We start from the raw sequence: 23,970 nt of genomic DNA, 5'->3' as shown, positions 1-23,970 counted from the left end.
TATATACTATGGCTTTATTGTTTTGTAGTAGACTATATGTAATGAAATTGTAGAGCTTCTTATAAACATTACTTACTGAAAAAAAAAATCATACTTAAAATCAAGGTGTTGACAAGGTGTTTTCTGCTAATAGTTTAACCTTGTTTGAGTTGAATTTCCTAACTCTAGCCTCAGCAGGTGCCTGTCGCACAGATCTGCACATTGGCTTTGCTCAATTGCTTTTGTGCCAGATCATCGCGAGCCTCCCAGAACCCTTGACCCGTAGAAGACTGCAATATTCAAGTAGAAATATTAGAGACAAAAGAAGACCATGTAGTCTAGCTCTAGGATACTTCCACAGACCATTTAACCATGCTCGGTCATTCTATCGTAGTGTTTTTCTGTTCCTGTCATTCTATTACTATGAAGCACAGTGTTAGCAATACAGATGTTGCTTCATTCATTCAAATCTATGTACACACTTTGAGGTCACTGATGTTTCTCTTCAGGAAAAATTCGGTCTGAAAGCTTCCGCAGGTTGCCCTGTTAACACATAGGGTCTCATCCTCTCTCGACAACTTTAATAACAGACAGTAACAGTAACAAGGTATTATGCAAGATGGAAATCACTCAGATTACGCCAACGAGAGCTTGAGGGCGTCAGGTCTTTTAAACGAGGTTATCTATGCAATCTGTCACAGATGATGATGGAGCAGGGTAATAAGAGGCATTTTCTCCAGTTCTACAACCTCGAGAGTCAAACAGCAATGTCAGCTTTGCCTTGAATGAATTCTCAGGCTTGACTTCAGAGATTTTCTTGCCACCGTTCAGGGCTATAGAGACCTGCTTCGCCCAACTCTGGCCTGAAGTGCAAATTTGCGCGTTGCCTCAATGAGGTGCATTTCATCCATTACGACTACAATAGAAGGTATTAATAGCTTCTCGTTGGCTTACAATGGTAATTTTTCACCTGTATGCGTCTAAGTATAGACCGTAGAGGAATCGGCCTTGTTTGGAGACCCCAAGCCACTTCCACGCAAAAGAACAAAGGGAGCCGTGGGACATCCGTCTACTACAAGAGACGACAAACAATAACATGCGAACATTACAAGGAGAACAGGATGAAAGTGGCGAAGGTATCGGGGATGGAAAAATGGTACATTATTCAACGAATCCTCCAACAAGTGGCGTTCCTGCAGGAGAAGAGCGAGTAACATGCACTCTTCTGGGCTTCAAGGCGAGTGCTGTTGAATTCTGAATTAAATTGCCAGGCTAAGAGTTGACAGTAGAATACCAGGCAGTGGCGCATTGTCATCCCATTGTGTGAATCTGACAGACAGTCGGAGAGGGATCTCATCCAAACAATAAAAGAAGCGAGCCTCATCCGACGGCCCCTCATTGTGTTCCGCACAAAACCCATAGCAGTGCACCTGTTAGCTTTGCCTTTCCAGTTTGATATCAGTCGAGATGGGGAAGGGTTGTTTCATGTGTCGTAGACCTGTAATTCTAGAATCGAGTCCTCACACATAGATTGGAGCTCTGCATAAATTTGCGCTCGTCTGGGGTATCATTCACAGTGCTTAATTTAGTCCGACAGACGCTTTAGCAGAATACACACAGCGCCCTCAAGAGGCACTAAAGCAAACTGCAGTGGATTTTTTTGCACCTGAAAGTAGAGGAGCAGGCGTGCTTGTCGTGTTCCCTAGTGGAATGGTTTCAGTCTCTATGTGAACTGAGATTTGGAAAGAGAGTAAGCTGGGCACTGGCCCTGCCAGTGTGTTATCTGTTTTTCGGAGTAGTGCATTCTGGGATAGCAGATGGGACTTTAGGGGCTTTGCAGAGATCAGACAGTGACACATGGTGGAGCTCAGGGACCGTTCGTGGGATATTCACCTCTCAGTCCATCCTCAGATATTGGCCTGCAAGATAAGAGCGGTCTGTTATGGATCTCTGAACTATCTTACCTTTAAGCAATGTTCAATTGTAGTTAAAAAAAAGTTTTTTTTTTTTTTTTCATGTAAAACGATTACTCTATATTCTGGATGATTAATTGATTTAATCGCAATTAAAGTTTATTTTTTTCTTTGAAAATCCACCAAATTAGGATAAATAAAAGAAATTATTATGGCAGATGAGTAAATAATTTAAAATACACTAGAGTTCAAAAGTTTGGATTTGGTAAGATGTTTTTGAAAGAATATTAATACAGTTTAAAGCAGATTTTGAGTACAGATGAAGACTTCAGTGTCACATGATCTTTCAGAAATCATTCTAATATAATGATGTCCTGCACAAGCAACATTTGTTTTTTGTTTTTTTATTGTCAATGTTGTAAAAGTTGTTCTGCTTAATAATCTTTGATGCATAGAAAGCAACAATAGAACAGCATCTATTTGAAATCTTTTGCAACATTCTTATTGCCTTTTACTGCCTTTTCTTGACCAATTAAATGCATCCTTGCTATATAAAAGTATTAAGTTCTAGAAAAAAAAATTAATAAATCTTACTGACCCTAAACTTGTGAATGGTAGTGGCTTTAATGGTTGATAACGGTACCTTTTGAAACCTTGTTTTTCAGAGCCAACAATCATTACGACTGCTCCCAACACGCTGGACGTGACCGTCGGTGAGAGCATCATTCTTCCCTGCCAGGTGTCCTACGATCCCTCGCTGGAGCTCAAGTTCACCTGGTTTTTCAACGAGCAGCTCATCCACTTCGGCAGCCATGGAGGATACTTTGAAAAAGTTGGCGGAGTAAGAAGAAAATTATTCCAAATTTCCTATTCATTTTTGGTAAATACTATTACCAAGAAAAAAAGTGAATAGTTTTGGGCTGGTAGTGTGATCTCATCATGGAAGTCATATGTAGCCATAGTTTGTTTTTGTTTAGTAATTTTACTCATTTTATAAATGCTACAAACTAATACAGTGTCTGTTAGCTGATACCTGATTCAAGGAGCCATACAGTATTCACTTCACATACATATATGTAAATTTATAGAAACTGTAATTGGTCATATGTTATACCTAAGGTATTCATATCGAGTACTTTCAACTGAATTCTTGGGAAAAAATTAATCCTTTCATTAAATTCCACAGTTTTGAGTTTGTGAATTTATGATAAGAGATTTTCCCATTATATGAGCAGCCACTCACAACCCATTCTGTATTAATCTAGAATATAATTAGGCTTCACTCTCAGTGATATGAATTACAGCACTTGTACAGTCACATGCATGTCTTTTCTTTTTGTTAAATGCTCATGATTTTTTTGGGGGGGGGCTGATTCTCATCATCTAGTTCATCATTTCATCCATTAGATCCCCTTCGCCAAAGAAACAAGTGATGAAGAATGTTCTAGATGAAAGTGCTCTATTTTAAGAGTGAAAACTGCCACTCTTATATCATTGAGCATGAGTACTATGATTTAATATGAGCGGTGCATCTTAATAGCAGCACTCTGGGTGAAGAATGTGGGGAAAGTATGTACCCTGAAAAAAGAAAAACGATCAAGTTATTAATTCCACATATCCGAGCTTTGCTTAAGTCATTTAAACCATTCAAAGTACGCACAGATACACATACCAAAATAGATAATGCTCAGTGCCAGAAATAAGAAAGATTTTTTATTCATTTTATGGGTGTGTGGGGGGGGGGGGGGGGGGGGTGAATGTTTTTTTTTTCTGGAAGATATTAATACTTTTATTTAGCAAGGATGAATTACACTGATCAAAACTGACAGTGAAGATATTTGTCATTTTACAAAAGATTTCCAATAGTTGCTGTTCATTTGAACTCAATAGTCATCAGAGAAACCTTATTATAACATTATAACAGTTTCCAAAAATTTGATATAATTTGAATTAATAAGCTTTCCATTGATGTAAAGTTTGTTAGTATAGGAAAATATTTAGCCGAGATACAACTATTTAAAAATCTGTAATCTGAAGGTGCATCATATCACAATACAGAAAAATCACCTTTAAGAATTGTCCAGATGATATTCTTGGCAATGCATATTACTAGTCAGAATTTTATTTTTGCTATATTTACTGAAGGGAATTTACAAAATATCTTCATGGAAGATACTTAATATCCTAATGATTTTTGACATAAAAGAAAAATCTATACTTTTGACCCACACAATGTATTGTTGACTATACCGGTGTGACTTATCAGTGTCCAGTGACCAGTGTCACAAATCAGCATGAAGTTAGCATAATGGAATAATTCTGAAGGATCATGTGACACTGAAAACTGGAGTAATGATGGTAAAAAATTCAGTATTGACATCACAGGAATAAATTTAATTTTAAACATTAAAATTAAAACATATTATAACATTGATTTAAAACTTGCTGTATTTAATCGTCTGTCAAAAAAAAAAATTCTTATTAATTCTTATGAACTTGGGTAAGTACATTTTAAAACAAATAAAAACAAGCTAATTGTACAGAGAAATAAGCATAGGAGCTTTCCTTTCTCTATACCCAAACTGTAATTCCTTACTTTGAACTTTCTTTTTTAGCAGCACTCGGCAGGTGACATCATGATCCGGAACATTCAGCTGAGGCATGCTGGGAAGTACACGTGTGCTGTGCAGACTAAAGTGGACAGCAGCTCCATCGCAACCGACCTGATAGTCAGAGGTGAAAATGCTTTAAAACCCAAAGTCCATCCACATCGTACAGATCGCATATACAGACATAATCTTTTGCACACTGTGACTCTTGAATTGTAAATGTAAAAACTTACTGGATACAGTGTTGCAGACTGTTAAACAAGTCCTTGAAGCATTGGAAGTATTTACCAAATGGAGGAAAGATGCGCTGGTTTTCCTGCTTTAGCAAAAATTACCCATAAAAAATGAGACATAATCTAATTAGGGCTTTTAAGTCAGTGAAAACATGTAGCTCAGAGTTAACCAGCTGCACTGCTGTGCTTTAGGCGGCCATTTATATGCAGCCTAGAAGCGTGACAACATGTGTGTGTGTGTGTGTGTGTGTGTGTGTGTGTGTGTGTGTGTGTGTGTGTGTTTCTGGTTTGCATGGCTCTCTTCTGTCTCAGGTCCCCCCGGCCCCCCTACCAGCATCCATGTGGAAGAAATCACAGATACCACTGCCACTCTCTCCTGGAGGCCTGGTCCTGATAATCACAGTCCAATTACTGCCTACACCATCCAGGCTAGAACCCCTTTCTCCCTCGGCTGGCAAGCTGTTAGCACAGGTGGGGCTTCTAACCAGCCTTCACTGATCAAAACATTTCCTTTTTCCGTCCCCCTGCTTTTTCCTCTCCTATAATATAGTGAGATTTTCATCTTGTGTTTTTGTATGTTTGTTTGTTTTTGCTTTTTATGCCTCGCTGAACTGCATTTGTTAAATGACTGTTTTTTTCTACATGTAGTTTGCTTTGTCTTTAGCTTGAAGGAGAGTATTCAAAGATGTTTAGCGAAATGTTGAGGCTGCTCTTTTCCATACCATAAAAGTAAAGAGTATACATTTAGCCATCAAGCTCAATAAATGACTTAAAGTATCATGAATGTGCCATAAAATGCCCCATGACTTTTGAAGGATTTTGATAAATTTATGCAAGGAAAAAACTGAACTCTAATTAATATATATAAAAGTCCCTTTCAAGGACAGTCTGTTCACTCGGCGGCCATATTTGCAATGCCTCCGTGCAGCTCACACAAGACCAAGCATCTAAATGGATGAGGGAATCCTTTCAAAAACTGCTCACTGAACTCGCAATGAAATTACATATTTTAAATCAGCAACAAAATCTGAAATGAGCTGCCCCATGAATGTTGTTTTTACTGACTAGACCAACCGATGCGTATGCATATTTTCAAAGCACTTATGACTGCGTCTGCGCATTGGCTGGTCTAGCCTCAGGTTTCTATGGGCACCAGAACTTCTAATGGCTGCTGCATTAACGCAATGACTTTACCAACCAGTGATTGGCTCTTTCATTTAGAAGGCGGGACTATTCCACCATATTGCGCGTTGCAGTTTCTCTTATTCATAAGTGTAGGTGAAATGTCTTTATATCTCTATAGTCTTTGTATATATTCATTATCCATTTAAATAATATTTATATATATATATATATGTGTTCCTGTAGCTCAATTGGTAGAGCACTGCATTATCAAGCGCAAGGTTGGGGGTTCGATTCCTGGGAACACATGATATTATATGATATGTCTGCTAAATGCATACATTAAAATTTTTAAATGTAATATCTTTATGTTGTCTTCTATGATGCTGCATTTGTTTAATCAGAAATATATTTAAAAACAGTAATACTGTGAATACTGTTACTGTTTGAAATAACTTTTATATTTTAAAACGTTAATTTAAAATACCAAATTTTTAAATATAAGCCAAAGATAGATATATAGATATATAGAAAAAATTAATCCTCAGTATATCCCCTGACCTCTTTGCTCTTGATTGTACTATTGTATTATTTAAACTGTAGGGTGTTATTTTTATCTCTGTTTTCACAGCACCTGTCAATAAGCCCGTTTTTTTGTATCTTACCTATGGAGCCTATTATCTCACCGAGCCGGAGAGATGTGCGCTATGCGTGGTGTTTGTGTGAGCGTGCGGGGGGTCCGAGCCGGCTCACGACGGGGCTCATCTCACAGTATGTGTGTGTTTTGTTTTGTTCCAGTGCCGGAGGTGGTCGGGGGCTCGCATCTGACTGCTACAGTCATCGAGCTTAACCCCTGGGTGGAGTATGAGTTCAGAGTGTTGGCAAGCAATGCAGTGGGCACAGGAGAGCCCAGCAAACCCTCGAAGAAAGCCAGGACCAAAGAAACAGGTGAGTGCTTCTGTCACATTAGTCTGCATGTGGCTTTCAATTAGCGTCCTGTGGTGTGATGCACTATCCTCCGTTACTTAGGTTGAAGGAGGGACCCAAACTAAAATATCATAGAGACTTGGAGCATAGCAAAAAGCTAAAAAGCACTTTAGCAACCACACAGCAATATCCTGCAATGCTTAAAACATCATGGCAGCTCATTTTGCATGGGCAAACACCACTCACATTTCTTCAAAAATGTAAGAATGTAGTTATGCATGCAGTTTTATAGCCTCAAATAAATTACTAAAAGTCTAAATGGAGTATTTGTACTAAAAAAAACACAGCAGGGCATTTTAAGTGAAATGTAAAAGGCGAAATCTTAAAATATACACTTGTCCTCATATATACTGTACGTGGTAATATATAAATAAATATACACTGATGTTTTAGAAAGATGTTTTTTATGCTCACCAAGGCTGCGTTTTGATTTCAATGTAAATAACAATTTTCTATTTTATTGGATTTTTTATGCAAAGCTGAATTTTCAGCAGTCATAACTCCCATCTTCAGTGTCACATAATCCTTCAGAAATCATTTTAATATGATGATCTGTTGCCTAATATATATATATCTTCATATTACTAACATATATTGCTTAATATTTTTACAGAAACCCAAATAATTATATATATATATAATTTTTTTTTTTTTTTTTTTTTTGATGAATAGAACATTCAAAAGAACAGCATTTATTTGAAACAAGTCTTTTTTAACATTATGAATGTTTTACAATAACGCTTGATTAATTCAATTCATCCCAGAAAAAGGAAAGTATTCATTTATTTTATTTTTTATAATTACAGACCCCAAACTTTTGAACAGCATTTCAAATATAATTTTAACTATCAGGAACAGGAAAAGGAAAAAAGATTGATTAAAAATGGTGAAAAAGAAATGGTGACCAGCATCTAAAAATATACACTTGTTCTTATACCTCCAGTTTAAAATTAATTTATATCAGTTTAAACTCTCAGTTCACATTCAGACCTCTAAATCATACTATTTAAATATTCAAATAGAAAGAGTGACCAGCATCTGAAAATATAAACATGTCCTTGTACATTAAAACCTTATTTAATATAACTGAACTCAAATGACATCCATGTCCACAACTTTCAAATCATATGTAAGAATATGTAAGAATTGAAGTGTTAAATGGTCAGACCTGAGCCGGACTGAGGAAATCTTTTCCTTCCTCCAGTTCCCAAGGTCACCCCAGCCAACGTGAGCGGAGGAGGTGGCAGTCGATCAGAGTTAGTCATCACTTGGGAGGTAGGATGGCCAATGCACTTCACTCGCCCGTCTGGCGGTGTGTGTGTGTGTGTGTGTGTGTGTGTGTTTCACTCCCTTAGTGCATCTTTTGTATACCGTCTCCTTTTGCAAGCTGGCTAGACATTATTGTTCCCTTTATGTGAGGTTTCCATTAATCATAGTAAAGCGGATACACATAACACTTCATTTTTTGTAAGAGCTGCGCAGCAATAATAACTGCCGCTGTCATACAAGAGAAGCGGCGAAGATAATTAAATGGAGTTACCCTCCAATTTTTGCGAGGAACTTTTCAAAGATTATGTTCTCTCTCTCTGTATCTCTTTTCATGAGACGTGTTCTATTGTTCAGGTTTGAGAGTCAGCTGGTGTTATCTTTTGAGCTCGAAGTTTGTCACAGGAGCTTGAAACTTCACTTCGAGAGTTTCCCGTCGGATTGTCTTTGAAATAAAAATGACAGATACCACAGAACACCATCTATTGTACTAGAGAATTTCATGTCTGCTTTTACTCCAAAACCACAATGTCCTACTAACGCAAGAAGTACAGGTGTATTTTACTGTACAAAACCTTGTGTTATGTTGTATTTTAACTTAAGGTATAACAGGCATTCGTCTAAATCAAAGCCCAATGCATAATGTTTATTTAAGTTACCTTTTTTTCCAAAGACAGCATCTTTAATATTTTTTTGCAAAAAAAAAATGGCTATAGTATAGTGCATTGTCACTAGTTTAGAAAAATCATATCCAAGTTGACAGACAAAGCAAAATAGATATAATTTTATTATGGAAAAATATTTTATGTGAAAATATTTAAACGTTGTACTTCATGAATGGAAATGGAATTAAAATTCAGTCAGTATTATCACTAAAAATAATATTTAAAAAATAAAATACATTTAGCTTATTGAATACAAACGTGATTTATTCTTTATTTGAAAATTATATATAATACTTTTAAATAATACTACAATAAAAATGTATTTATTATTTTAAATATAATTTTTTGATATCAGTGACTGCATTTTTTTATTAATGAAGTCAAACACTTATTAACTTAAATAGGGAAAGACCAAAATGTCAACATTCAAATCAAGAATGAAATCTGACAATAGTGCTATAATATATTGTGCTTTTAGAGCTGACACCACATAAACAAAATAACAACAAATAGATAAAGATGGGCAATAAATGTTAAAAAAAATATGCTTTAAATGTCTCTGCATTTTTAGCTTAATAACATGCACCAGACTTGTTGAAATCAGTTGTCAGTCAAATGCTTTTTATAGAGTTTTTGCAGCTTCAGATCAGCCACGTATATGAGGTTTAATTTCAGCCACAGTGCAGTCTTAGAAAGCAGCTGACTGTGTAGGTTCCATACAATAAGGTAGCTCATGGCTTTTGGAACACATCCCATTAGTTTTGGTCTCTCCATAGCAAATTGTTATTTTCATAGCAGACACTGGAGTGAGCGCTTGATTACAGGTGCATTTTTATTTAGCCATTAAGCTCTCCGGCACAACCGTGTGAGCGTGAAAACATAATCTCACCCCCTTCTTTGAGTCACATGCCATGGTTTGGGACTAATGGATGCTATTTCCTGGTGGTCTCAGCGTTACTGCACTGCATTACTGCATGGTCAGACCGATACTTCAAACAAAACCACCATGATATCATTACCTGGCAAAACGGTTTCCTGGGAGAAGGAATCCCTCTCTTTCTGAAGAGGCCGGGATGACCGCGCCACAGCACAGATTAGTGCAGATGCGCCATCTGATGCCTGACAGGTGTCAGAGAAGTCATACGTCCTGTCATCTATATGAAAGATGGGAGTATTTGTGCGTAAACCCCTGAGTTAATAGAAAACACATATAACAAACAAGTTTCATGGTTACCCAGATAGAAAAACCATGACATTTAGATGTTATTACCCCTGTTCATGTCCAAAAAATGTGTTGTATTTGTCTGTCATGTGCATATATATATATATATATATATATATATATATATAGAGAGAGAGAGAGAGAGAGAGAGAGAGAGAGAGAGATTTTGAATAGGATTCATAATAAAGGTTATGTCATGTATTGTAGATGTATGTGCTTTATTTGTGGGTTGCAGCCTGTTCCTGAAGAACTCCAGAACGGAGCAGGGTTTGGCTACGTGGTTGCTTTCCGGCCCTTTGGTGCCACCGGGTGGATGCAGGCGGCAGTTCCCTCTCCTGAAGCCTCCAAATACGTCTTCAAAAACGAGACCATTTTACCCTTTTCTCCATTCCAAGTCAAAGTGGGGGTGTACAATAACAAGGGGGAAGGACCTTTTGGACCTGTGGTCACCATCTACTCTGCTGAGGAGGGTCAGTCACATTAACTGTAGCGTCTGGTTGCGTGCAACAAAGAAATTAAAGTCGAATGTGCCTTTTGACATTTCGCTGTGAAACGCTTAGCAGGCAGTTAATAGAAGCCAAGTTAACTGAAGTGTGTTGTGCCAGAACCCATTAATCATGGTCTGCCTTGTTTTTCAAAAAGAGTTGGACTTTGAAGAGATTTGTTGAATGAAACGGTCTAATCGAAGAATTTCTCCTCTGAATCCAGAGCCTGGAAGGGCACCCAGTCGACTCAGAGCCAAGAGTCTTTCAGCGTTTGACGTTGAGGTGTCCTGGAAGGCCCTTCCCTGGAGCACAAGCAAGAAACGTGTTCTCGGCTACGAGGTACACTAAATACTGTCAAAGTGAAGTTGCATTCCTTTCTTGGTGTTATATCATCATGATTCTTTAAAAACGTTAATATTAAAATCCTTACATACAGTTTTTAGAATGAACATGGATATAACTCCCATTCTCTTCAGATGTAAATGTCAGTTAATTGTTCTAATTCCTGAGCTATAAACTTTTTTTTTTCCTTTAAATCCTACAAAATCTGTTGTTGACATAAGTACATAATTAACATTGATTAGCTCATAATGTTGAAAAATAATGACTTAGTCACATTTTTTAAAAATCTGATAAAAAAAAATGGCCTTGATGAATATAGCCTTTTAAAAACAGTTCAACCTCAAACATTTGAACAATATTAAACATTAATAATACGTTTGTGAGCGTTAGTAAGTTAGAGAGGTTTTTCTGCGATTCTGTGATTGCAGGATGACTCTACAGGATTATGGGTAACATAGTTCTTAAATTTGGCAAATAAAAGCAGTTTTGCACATGGCAGAAATATATGTTAATACTGAAGAAAAATAAATTCCATTGTACTATTTAAGCGTTTTATTAACCATAATGCAGGCTCGTTACTTATTTAGCAACAGAATTTTGTTTTAGGTTGTACTGCAACCAACTCCATTTAGTGTCATTTCATTTGATGATTTTTAAGTTCAACTTTTGGTAAATCATTTGCAATAATCATAAATATAAAGCACTGAGACCTTTTGTCCTCTGCTAGAAGTAGTGGAAGAAATACAAATTAGGTTTATATCATTATCCATCTCTGACTCTTCAGCTTAGACTGTCCAGAGACTCAGTCAACCTGACAGTTGGAAAGCACTGCTCATGATGATTTGCCTATGACAGGTTCATTTTAATACCGCCACACTTCAGTGGCTGTGCAACCAAAGCACCTATAAGCAGATAGCCAGGAATTCAGATATGCCACAAAGAAAATTACAAATGAATTCTTTCTCCCACTAGTTTTAAATGATATTGCTGAGTTTAATGTTGAGCGGCTCTGTTTTCCTTCCTCTGTAGTTGAGATACTGGGAGAAGAATGAGAAAGAAGACACAGCTAGCGTGCTAAGGACAGTAGGAAACCGGACGATGGCCATTATTCAGGGCTTAAAAGGAAGTACCACCTATTATATAACGGTGAGGGCCTACAACACAGCAGGAACAGGGCCACCGAGTCCAGCAGTCAATGTTACAACCAAAAAGCCTCGTAAGTAACTTTTTTCCTTTTAAAAAAGATTAAGCATTGAAGTTTAGGGGTAGTGACACTTATTGTATTAGATCACTATTTGAAAGTTTCTGTGTCTTCATCCAGCGCCCAGCCAGCCGCCCTCAAAAGTCATGTGGAATGCATCAAACTCTAAAATCATTCTCAACTGGGAACAGGTGAAACCTCTGGAAAATGAATCCGAGGTCATGGGATACAAGGTGAGCCAGACCTTCTTCCAGAACCGAAGAACTTTGTCTGCTGTTTAACAGGCCTAACAACTCTCTTTAGCCTTAAATACATTCACAATGTGACACAGTACCTTACCGTGCAACAATTAAACAGCTTTCAGTGCTTTAGCGCCACCAAGTGTATGACAATGACTTAAACATCAGTCAAATAACCATCTCTTTCTTACTGTTTCATAATCTAAAGAACCTTCTTTTGCCACAAATAACCAGAAAGGTTCTTCAAATGTTAAAGTTGTTTTATGGAACCACTCAGACAAAAAGATTCTTCTTTGGCATCATGAAGCACCTTTATTTTTAAGAGTGTATCTACATTTCCACATCAGCCATTAAAAACAATGTAAATGGAAGTAATTGTTTTGTAGGTACTGTATAAGCGGAACCAATTCAGCAGGCCCAGCATTATGGAGACCAACACCACATCAGTGGAGCTCTCGCTGCCCATGGACGAGGAGTACATCATCCAGATCAGACCTTTTGGAGAAGGAGGAGAAGGCAGCAGCAGCCGACAGATCACTATTCCCAAAATATCAGGTGGATCATCCTCTGCTAACTGACTTCTTTTTAGTTCCGTTTTGATTTTATGCTATATTTTATTTAAGAAGGAAAAGGTTTAAACTTACAATTTTAGAAACGGAATGTATTATAAATAAATATAATATTTAAGAGATGATGTACAATCAGGCGGTCATTATCACATAATTAAATTCAACAGGGCGATCAGACTTGAATTAGCCTGAAGGGATTTATTTTGCGTTAATAACCGGCTGACTGTACATTATCCTGATGATTACATTACTGCTCATCAAATAGATTAATGAATGGACATGAAATATTCATTAAGTGATTTTATTATGTGAGCAGAAATATATGAATATGAGACACTTGAATATGAAATGCACCACTGTTCAAAACTTTTTAAATGATTAAAAATCTCTTATGCTCACCAAGGCTGCATTAAAAATGCTATTAGAGTACAATAAAAAAAGGAATATTTTAAAATATAATTGCAATTTAAAGTGTTTCATTTATTTAAAAATACATTTTAACATGTGATTTATTCCTGTGATGCAAAGCTGAATTTTCAGCATCATTACTCTATTCTTTAGTGTCACATGATCCTTCAGAACTCATTCTCATATGCTGATTTGATGCTTAAGAAACATTTATTCTTGCAATTATTTATCAATACTGAAAACACTTGTGCAGCTTAATACATTTGTGGAAACTGTGATGCTGTGATGAATAGAAAGTTTAATAGAACATTATTTATTTGAAATAGAATTTGTTTTATAGCAATGAAGATGTCTTTACTGTCACTTGTTATGAATTGAATGTGTCATGCTGAATAATAAATCTTAGTTATAATATAAAATATCATTTGAGCTCCTACCATTCAAAACCTTTTAAAGCTCCAACAATTGAAGAATCGCTGAGTTCTTGACTGGGCTTGCTTGTATATTTTAGCACTGCACCATTTTGTCTTCATTCATTAATTTGTCGATTCGTTTTATTTCAGGTCCCAATGCCATCGGCTCGGCTTCCAGTGTGTCCACTCTCTCTGCTCTCAGTACAATAGCTCTCTCCCTCACAGCTCGCACATCTTTATGACAGAACACAGCGCGGGCCGCTGACTTCAGACGAAACGTTCTTCCTCGAGGGGAGACTGAGAAAAGTGACTCAGACGAATCGATGAAAACCCATTCATACAAACCTACGTGAACCATAATACTGGGATAAAGAGAAAAAGAAGAAAGAAAGAAAAAACGGGTGTGTGGTTCGCTAGCCAATTCAAAAAAAGATTGAAGGCTGATGGGATTGAATTTGATGTAACCAAAGCAGCTTTGAAGAAAAAAAAAAAAAGAAAAAAAAATTGAGGAAAATGTCACATGCTTCTTTTGTATGTACGACATATCTTAGCTTTTTATTTTTATTTTGTTTGATCCAGTTGGTCTGTCTGTTCCTATTACAGTACGCCGGGTGTGTAGGAACTGCTTTAGATGCATGTCATGTACAATGTTTTGTAAGAGAATGCAGGTGTCTGAAATGTAATCATTTAGAGCAAGACGTATTTGGCTGAAAACCAACTAATCATCACAATATGACGGTCGTCTGAGGGTCACACGCTAAGAATCTCCAAGGACTTCTTACTGTTTATGACATGGGAATACTTGCACTGAAACCACGTCTACAAACAAAAAAAACTCGAGAGAATGCTGATACAAGGCCAAGTCGAATGTTGGCGTCTTTGTCACCTCCCTCTTTACTGGTCAGCAGCAAACGGACACCAGGTGTTGACACTGGCCATCTCTTTTTTCCATCATCTTCAGCTTATCTGTGTGTGTGTGTGTGTGTGTGTGTCGCATCTAGAGCTCTTCTTTGCCTTTTGTGTGCCTCATTGTGTGTTTCTGAAATCCTCAGGTCCTCAGAAAAGCCTTAATACATATTTCTTAGCGTTACCTAATTAGATAAGTGCTGGACGCCAGGGCTGTGAGCGGTTCGTCAAGCGGGATGCTGGGGTTTGGTTTATTGCTTCCATGTTCCATATTATAACAGCCGTGTGCTGTTCCTCATTGTTTCAAGGCAATACAGTGTGTGTGTGTGTGTGTGTGTGTGTGTGTGTGTGTGTGTGTGTGTGTGTGTGTGTGTGTGTGTGTGTGTGACCTCTGCTAATGTAGGGGCTACGAGCTCTGCATTTGTTTAAATGCCATGTGGGATTGGTGCGATGAAAGTAGCTTGTCATTTCTTGAGGTGCAAATAGACGTACTGCTTAAAGGGACATGTGGAGCTCTGAGACTGAGTGAGAACAAATGTAAATGTAAATGCTTTTTTGTATATTCCAGATAATTTATATTTAAGTGGACGACATCGAAGTTTCCTACAAAACTCATCTCGGTTTTTATCTAACAAACAGAATAGACGTTTCTTAGCTTACCGTGGCTCTGCATGTGGATGTTTTCATTCCATTCTTGATTCATTAGGTACTAACCGATGAACTTTTGACGAAAGGATCCAAATACAGTCATCCATTTCTGAAGATTTGTATATCGGTGCGTCTGTCACAACGAGAACGCTCTTTCTCTAAGCAGTGCTTTCCACCAAACTTCTTTGGCTTTATCGGAACTCCATTTATTTAACCGTAAAACTTTTTCCTTCAAGGTTCTCTGTTTATACTGGATCACAAAATAAATGACATTTATCAAAATGATCACACAAATGTTTTGATTGGGTGCATTATCTGTGGTTATGAGGCGCTTAATAACAGTTTAACCAATACTTTTGTCATCTGCGCACCCTGAAATCATTCCAAACCTATATGACTGTTGTGTATCTTCACAAAGGACAAGTAAAGCTCATTAAAAGATTTCCATATTACTTGTGTGCTACGTTCCAAATCTTTCCATGAGAAACAGACTGAAAGGCCAAACAGTTATTTGAGTATAGCGATGGTTAACGTACCCTCATGTCGTTCCAAACCAGTAGGCCTATAAAACTTTTTTGGTTTGGAACAGTGAGTAAATGACAGAGGTTTTACTTTGGAGAAAATGTTGCTTTAAAACTTATTTTCATTCCCATATGCACAAACATTGTACACTAAACCATGATCGGCCTTTTGAACTTTTGGAGACTCAATTCCACCAAAAACAAAAATTATTATTATTTTTTTTTTTTTATAAACTCCGTTGCAGCCATGTTTTCAGTTATAAGGTCACAATTGGGAGATACAAGTCTTGTATCTGTAACCATTTCAAACTGCCTACTGGTGTCAAATCTGCTCACGTTGTGTACTGTAGTGTGTTTTCTAGCCTATGGGTTTAGAACGAGATGAGGGTAAGGAAAAATGTAAATGAAGACAGAATTTGCATTTCTGGATAAACAAACACTTTAATAAAACAGAAAACAAATGACGAAGCAAATTAGAAATTTCAAAACAGATAATATTATAGGTTGATTTGAAATCACATGATGATGTCATGCAGATGCGGTACACTAGAATGCCCACTATGTAGTCTGCAAGGCGTCTTCTGTGTAGACCAAGACTGTTTTGCCCTCGACTGTACAAATAGCACATTTTACAAATTGAGGTTTCTAGTGTAATGACTTATCCTAAGATAGGAACATTTTCAGACACAATGATTTACTGTCACATGAATAAATACATTATGATCCCAAAAATCTAAAAGCACTTGTCATTTCTTCAATAGATTGAGAAGACACACTGGACTTTTATATAACAGTGCAAAAAAAAAAAAGTCAGGAACAGACTACAATAAAATGATGTTAAAGGAAACATTTCCAGTTGATATTTTGGTCGATCACTATCGTGATTCTTCAATGTCAGCCGTGTCGCCCTCCGTGACGATTAAAAACAGCTAAAGCAGACGTGGCCTTTCGGCATCTTTTCAAAAGGACCCTGTCATCCGAGCTCACCTTCAGCCAGAGTTGGTCTGCGGGGAGACGCTGTGTTTAATACATTGACAGCAATAACAGAGATGATGTATGAGCATATAATAAAAAGCTAATTGGGAGCATCTGGGGCCAAAAGGAAGAATTCCTGAAGAGACCGTGAAGCAGCTGTTTAAGACGGTGTCATAATAGAGATAAATGGAGTTCCACTGGATGATTTACTCTCTTATTGATGCTGGAGCTGACTGACGGCTGCTATTCACGCCACGTCTTCCTCCCCGACCTCCATCTGCTCCGAGATTCCCTCTAACACCTCCGCCTTCCTCCGCTTCTTAGGAGCAGCTGAGAGAGTCGACGAGAGGACAGATTTGTGCACAGATTTGCTGTAATTAAATTAAAGAAGGGAAATGACTAGAAGAGCAACCAGTGCAGAGGAAACTACTTCAAATTAGGAGTAGCTTGTGCTTTGGCAAGCTGCAGTTTCCAAGCAGTTAAGCTACAGTCAAATTACGATTTGGAAAAAAGTTGCTTAATTTTTGATTTGTATATTTCAGGGGGGGGGATCTTTTTGAAAAGATCTTAGCAATTGTCTGGCTACTCTATTTAAATAAGGTTAATGTGGCAAATTTTAAAAAGTTCCTTATCAAAACTGCTTGCATCTGCCTGTAGATGCAGAGGATTTACCATGGAAAGTGCTGTGCACAGTCATCCACAGTCTCCTTGCATCCGCCCACTCCCAACACCAGCCTCCTGTCGTAAAGATGGGTACTGTGACCCAGCGCTGTGAAAGCTTTCTGTAAGAAACGAGCACAAAATTCAAGCTTACGTTAGATGTATGCACATATTGGACAGGATCAGTGTCGATCAGTTGTTATACAAAAGACTACCTGACTGTGAAGAGAGACAGAAAGATATGCACCCACCTCGGCATCCTGTTAAGTGAGGGAGTCAATGAAGCCAAAACCACGGTGAGCTCCACCGATCCCTTTCTTTAGCAGGCTGACGGTCTTCAGTTCTCCAAACATACTGGAAAAAATAAATCATGAATCCAACATCACAGTGTACCTGAACTTCAAAACTCTAAAATCTCACATGACAGACTATTTTACAGTAATTACAAGGTACCATGTCCAAAATGGAGATATTGGCATAGTCATTCTTCTTGTGGAAAATTCTCCCCAATGATTTCCAAAGGCAAAATATTCTGTTATACACATGAAACACAATACAAAAATGACCATTAAATGTGAAACAAGGCTCACCAGAAGAGTTCTCGCAGTTCTTTGACCGTGGCCTGGAAGGGGATGTTTCGCACCAGGATCTTCGAGGTCATCTGTTTCCTGGCAGTTTGCTTTTTTTCTCTTTGGCTGCACCACATCTGACCTGCAAAAATCTACAAGAGGAAAACAGCTGTCACTCATGAGTGTGACTAGTGTATCTGTAAGGCAAATTAAAAAAGCATTTAAAAGCAATGACCAAAAAAACAAAAAAAAAACATTTACAAATTATACATACTCTTTTGTTAAGCATAACTACTCCAATTAAACATCAAATGGCACGACTTAAGGCAAAGCACACATTTTTTATAATTTTTTTAATATTTCTTTTTATAAACCATTTATATAGCTAATATAAGAACAGGTGATTTTTTTTTACCATAATAAAAGCAAGAAAACATCTTTCTGTTAAAAAAAAATCATCACACACTTGACTTGTGTAGTCTGATTCATAAGTAAATGACTCTAATGAGCTGATTCTCTACTAATTTTTTACGTTTTAAGACACAAAAGATGCTTTGACTTACTTGACTTCTCTTTCTGATATTTTCAGCTCAAGCTGGTGTTCATCTACTTTATACTGCTGCAAGAAAAATGAAAGGAGTAATGAAAAAAGATGGCCGAATCTATTTCATCACATGAATATTGTGCATAATAAGGGTATATAAATACAGCAGCAGATGGTCATTTACCTGCAGCTGTCTCATGGCTTTCTGTGCTGCCTCTGGAGTTTCGTATCACACAAAGCCATAACCCATTGAAGATCATTTACCTGAGAGATTGACAGAGAGACAAAGAGATCAAGGTGAGATTCACACAGCGAGGAAACAAGATGTGAAAAATGAAAAGAAAAAGAGAGGGAGCAAAAAATAACAAATACACAGATGAAATCGATATGGTAAATAAGCGTGTCTGTGAAAACAGACCTGCTTTATCACTCTTCTTTGATATTGTGCAGCTTTTCACCACACCGCATTTAGAAAATGTCTGTCAAAAGAACACAATGAAAGCCATATGGTGAGAAAAAGGCCGTGTTTACAGCGGTTATTAACATAACATCCGTTCTGGGTGATCTGATCACATAACACGTTATTATGGCCCCTGTGCTCACCTCCAGCAATGTTTCCTCTGATGTGTTAAAGTTGAGGTTTTAAAATGATGAGAGTCGAGCCGGGCAAAAATGTGCTCTTCCTCATCCTCCTCCTCCTCTTCTTCCTTTTTAGCTGAGTCACTGTTCTCAGCAGATGCAGCTTTTGTTTGAGGCTCTGGGACAAGAAGGATGGACATGAATGAGAAAAGGCAGTAAAGGCATTTATGACTTTACAAAAGATTTCTATGTCAAATAAATGCTTCTGATCATTCCATTCATCAAAGAACCCTGAAAAAAAAAAACGATTCCCACAAAAATATTAATCAGAACCACTGATTGTGTCACTGATAATGAGAAATGTTTTTTGAGCACCAAATCAGCATATTAATAATTGAGAGGTTCTGAAGGATTATGTGAAACTGAAGACTAATGGCTGCTGAAAATACAGCTTTGCCATTGAAGGAATATTCAAAAGATATTAAAGCTGAAATAGTACTTTTTTAATACAATTACTATGAAACTCCTATGGACACCTGGAAAGTTTCTCATCACTTTCATTACAATATCTTTTATATTAGAAGTTGTCCCCAAAAACATTTTAATGTGCAAATTAGGCCCTAATTATACATTACTTTTGCAACAAATATATACAGAACAGATTGTCGATATAATCTTTCACAAGATTTTCAAAACACAAATTTTGCAGAAAAGATGTAGGACACTACACAATCCTACTGCTTTTTACTGTAGAAGAACAATATAAAGAAAAGGGTTCTTAACTGCTATATTATTTTGCAATATTATAGCTTTTACTGTGTTCTTTTTTTTTTTTTCAAAAAATGCAGTATTGCCAAGGATATTATAGATACTCCACTATAGCAGTGAGGCCAGATGGGGGCAGCAGAACCCTTCCCAGAGATCCATGGGGCGAGAACAGAGCTTCCAGCTGACCTGCACTCCTGAGGGCAAGTTCTTCACCAGGATCACAGAGTTACTGCCCTGGTCTGATGAAAAAACAGATGGAAATCACAGACACACATATACATGATTCATGCTGATTGAAAAAGAAACCATAGATTTGCACACAGTAGCTGTCAGATTTTTTTGTTATGATTATGCAGATTTCATACAGGCCTAATTATGAATGGTACTCACATTCTCATTTAAATAGATGGCTTAGTAATAACAAAATCAGTGTTTCAAATACCAATACACAATGTACAGTTTTGCTGTGTAATATTTCTGTGGGAACAGTGATTTGTTTGTTTTTTAGGATTCCTTGATGTGTAAAAAGTTCAAAAGGAAAGCAGCACTTATTTGAAATATAAATATCACAAAATTTCTTTCCTTCTCGCTTCTCTTTAAAGACCGTCTTTCATTTTTAAGGTTGTTGGCTCTGAACACTTCAATATAGCACCCCCTGTGGGTTTACACAGATAATGCACATGCACTGAGATCCTGAAACCAGCCTTTGTTTGTAGTCAAACTTGTTACGTTCACAAAACAGAACACAAGGGATCTTTTGGTCACAGTTGTGTACTTGTCAAAGGAACTGAACAATTGCTTACCCATGTTAAAGCGCAGGGCCTTCTTGACTCTTCCTCTGTGTGCATATCCACATACACATAACCTCATCACAGGAAATTCAATGTTAATCAAACAGCACATGAGTGACATCTCTAAATCATCTACCAGTAAATACTCTCTCCTGATTTGCACCCATCAGTTTTTTTTTGCCAAATCGGATGGCAACAGGTTTTAAAGGCACCATCAATTCTCTCATTTGTTGCTACAATGAAGTGGTAAATCAAAATTAGGCAAATAAAAAATGACTCATCACTGACTGAAAAGATTTAATAAAATAAAATAATGTTTAAATTTAAAGCTACCTCTCTTTTTCAAATAAGATTTTAAAATCTATTTGTTTTATAATTGTGTGGGGGGGGGGGGGTGCAAATATTGCAAGTATGAAAAATGGATAAATATTCAGATTTTAAATTGATCAATATTTCAAATGTGGGTCAGAAACATTTAAAAAAAAAAAAAATTCAAGTGACATTAAAGACATTTGAATTATATATATATATATATATATATATATATATATATATATATATATATATATATATATATATATATATATATATATTGAACACTCCATTCATTAAAGAATCATTAAAAAGGTATCAGTTTCCAAATAAGATATTCAGCAGCACAACTATTTTCAACATTTCAACATTAATTTTTCAACATATTAGACAGAATTACTGGAGTAATAGCTGCTAAAAATTAATTGAAATAAGTTACATTTTACAATATATTAATATAGAAAACAGTTCTTTTAAACTGCAATAATATTCCACAATATAAGTTTTTTCTGTATTTGTGATCTAATAAATGCAGCATTGGTGGACATAAGAGACTACCAATCCCAAACATTTGAACAGTAGTGTATATTGTGTTACTAGTACATTATAAGGAATTTAATAAATAAATAAATAGAGGAGGGACCAGACAACAGTCATTAATATTAAACTCAGGCCTGGCCATAAAAATCAGAGTTGTAATTAATGGATTAGAATGATTATTTTGATGTTATACTGTTAGGTTATGTTCCTGAAATAGCTTATTGTGCATGTCACTGTTATATTAATAAAGGCTTTTGCAAAACAATAAAAAGTTCAGAATCAATATCTCACCTCTGTGACATTGCATCTCGTAGCTTGACTGTGAACTCTGTGCTCAGCTCAATCTATAATAGTGTATGAACAGCATAAACGAATGAGCCTCTAATAGCCGAACTCTTGCATATTAAACCTCATGTTTTATCACACTGACCATATTCTGAGCTGCTGGTTTTGTGCTTTTCTTGTGCTACTGGCCTTGTCCCCGCTTTCATAAGCACTGTCTGGGGACTCTTGCTCCTCCTCCTCTTTCTTATCAGCAGCTTTAGCACTGTCACCTTCTTTTCCTTCATCATCTGCCTCTTCCATCTCTTTCTCGTCCACCGTGTCTGATTTCTCCACAATTTTGGAATGAAGATAATCCATATCAGACAGATCTTCCTTCAAGGCTTCATTATCAGTATCTGTTGAGAAATCGCATTTGGACAGAATGAGAAATCACAATTATGGAGGATCATCTGGACAGAAGTAAGCACTAAGTTCTTGGCTTGTTTACCCTCTTTTCAACTCCAACAGACGTCGCTTCTGCAGTGTCACCTGTGTGCATTTCTGGTGCACAGAGAGGAACTCGTGGAAGCTCAAGTCTTTTTCAAGCTGAGGATTCTTAATGGCATTTTATACAATGTCTGCATATTTATTCAAGTATTATTTATGTCATGCAAAGAGAGACATACTTACATCTCCAAGAACATTCAAAGGCTTATTCTGCTTCTGTGGAGATGGAGTGACAGCATAAATTCAGTTTCTTTATATTGCACTTTTTACAATATACATTGTTCCGAAGCAGTTTAATGAAAACATACAAATTAATAACAGGAAAAAAAACAATTAATGAGACCATCCAATAAAACTGTTTGGAAACCAAAGGGAATAGATTAGTGCAAACAAAGAAAAAGTGACTCTATTCTGTAGCTGTAGCTCTTCAGTAGCTTTGTTTGATGATGGCTGAAAAGTGTGTGTTTGCTCCAAGGTCTGGCTTTGTTTGGGTCTCAATATCTGTGCAGAATTCCACCTTATTCAGACAGATTATGAGGAAGAATTTAAAGACAAATGTTCAAATATACAGTGCTCAGCTAAATTATTAGAACACTATTTTCACCAGCTAAAAAATGGATTTAATTATTTACAATTATTATAATTAATGGCAAAAATGAATGTTTGGAAATTTAGATATTTACTACTGACATACTACAGCTAAATATAGAAACAACTGACTTAAAACCATTTTTAAATGGTAAAAATACTAGGTTTCTAATAATGTTGGCCGCCACTCCATGTATACACACACACACACAGCCGTCACAGTAACAAAGCTTTCTTGAAATGTTTCATAGCTTTCTATGCACCCTCCTCTGTCTTGAAGCCTACTTATCCAAAAGTGTGAACTCTACAATGTTTGGTGAATTTCAATGTACAATCCGTAAGTGTCCCAAAATCTGCAAACATCTTACGGAAACGTTCTTCCTTCATTGAGGACACCGAATAAAAAAATAAAAATAATAATCATCGTACTTTAATTGTACTCAGTAAAATAACAATATATGTTTTATCAACAATTAAGCATGGAGCGCTTCAGTAAGTCGCCATCTTGATTATATGACGTAAAGCACGTCACCTAAGAGACTTGATTGTGGCTCCCTCTTCTGGACATAAGTGGAATGATAGAAAGAATGTTAAATACTGTCTATGTAAAATATACATACAACTCTATTTTTGTTTTGTAAGCCTTTTATACATGTAAATTAAGCTTTTAAACATTTAGCCTTTTATTTTACATTTGCTTAATAGTTAAGGCTGTCTCTCTATTAGGCAATTCTGTATCTATTACCTAACATAACAGAACTATTGTTTTTTTGTTTTTTGTTTTTTTTTAACTCATAATCAACAAAAGATTATATGAAATGTTTAAAATGCAGCTCTGTTGACTATTATTTTGGATGTAATTTTATCTAAATCACAATGAATCGAAATCGTAAATAATGTAATAAGTCTTTACATTTTGCTTTAAGGTGTCCTCTTTATATTAGTCACACCAAGTGTATAGAAAAATGAGCCTGACCCACATGAGACCCAAAAAGACAAGCTTTTGCACAATTAAGAGCTTAAATTATTTCTGCTTTTGTATTAAACACACCCAAGTCCACAGTCAACATTCATTCATCAAACATTTTCATTCTGCCACTGCTTGGACCTCTTGATCTAAAAAAGTAGCTAATTCATGATTATTA

General features: G+C 36.6%; 2 protein-coding genes across 3 annotated transcripts in view; one reads left to right on the top strand and one right to left on the bottom strand.

Annotated features, from left to right (window-relative positions):
• Positions 1 to 15,659, top strand: part of cntn4 (contactin 4) — a 121,733-nt gene extending 106,074 nt beyond the window's left edge. Inside the window, exons 13-23 of one of the 2 annotated variants that reach the window (XM_052559638.1) lie at positions 2,558 to 2,733; positions 4,511 to 4,628; positions 5,047 to 5,205; positions 6,655 to 6,804; positions 8,048 to 8,118; positions 10,232 to 10,466; positions 10,705 to 10,820; positions 11,853 to 12,039; positions 12,145 to 12,257; positions 12,650 to 12,818; positions 13,804 to 15,659. In XM_052559638.1, the coding sequence (XP_052415598.1) occupies positions 2,558 to 2,733; positions 4,511 to 4,628; positions 5,047 to 5,205; positions 6,655 to 6,804; positions 8,048 to 8,118; positions 10,232 to 10,466; positions 10,705 to 10,820; positions 11,853 to 12,039; positions 12,145 to 12,257; positions 12,650 to 12,818; positions 13,804 to 13,895 (1,586 nt within the window). In that variant the 3' untranslated portion in view covers positions 13,896 to 15,659. Of the gene's footprint in view, positions 1 to 2,557; positions 2,734 to 4,507; positions 4,629 to 5,046; positions 5,206 to 6,654; positions 6,805 to 8,047; positions 8,119 to 10,231; positions 10,467 to 10,704; positions 10,821 to 11,852; positions 12,040 to 12,144; positions 12,258 to 12,649; positions 12,819 to 13,803 lie in introns of both variants that reach the window. The other variant, XM_052559637.1, reaches the window with a different exon arrangement.
• Positions 15,660 to 16,149: 490 nt separating this feature from the next.
• rbm19 (RNA binding motif protein 19) lies at positions 16,150 to 23,335 on the bottom strand. The gene is given in 13 exon segments (XM_052559639.1): positions 16,150 to 17,074; positions 17,376 to 17,485; positions 17,615 to 17,717; positions 17,954 to 18,069; positions 18,492 to 18,551; positions 18,661 to 18,740; positions 18,895 to 18,955; positions 19,080 to 19,118; positions 19,120 to 19,153; positions 19,155 to 19,233; positions 21,758 to 21,810; positions 21,897 to 22,146; positions 22,239 to 23,335. Coding segments are annotated over 11 exon segments (822 nt in total). The 5' UTR covers positions 21,774 to 21,810; positions 21,897 to 22,146; positions 22,239 to 23,335; the 3' UTR covers positions 16,150 to 16,950.
• Positions 23,336 to 23,970: the final 635 nt, after the last annotated feature.

This window comes from Carassius gibelio, chromosome B6 (assembly GCF_023724105.1).
Source record: "Carassius gibelio isolate Cgi1373 ecotype wild population from Czech Republic chromosome B6, carGib1.2-hapl.c, whole genome shotgun sequence".
Lineage (NCBI taxonomy): Eukaryota > Metazoa > Chordata > Actinopteri > Cypriniformes > Cyprinidae > Carassius > Carassius gibelio.
The sequence above is the reverse complement of the archived record's forward strand: the minus strand, read 5'-3'. Positions and strand labels throughout refer to the sequence as shown.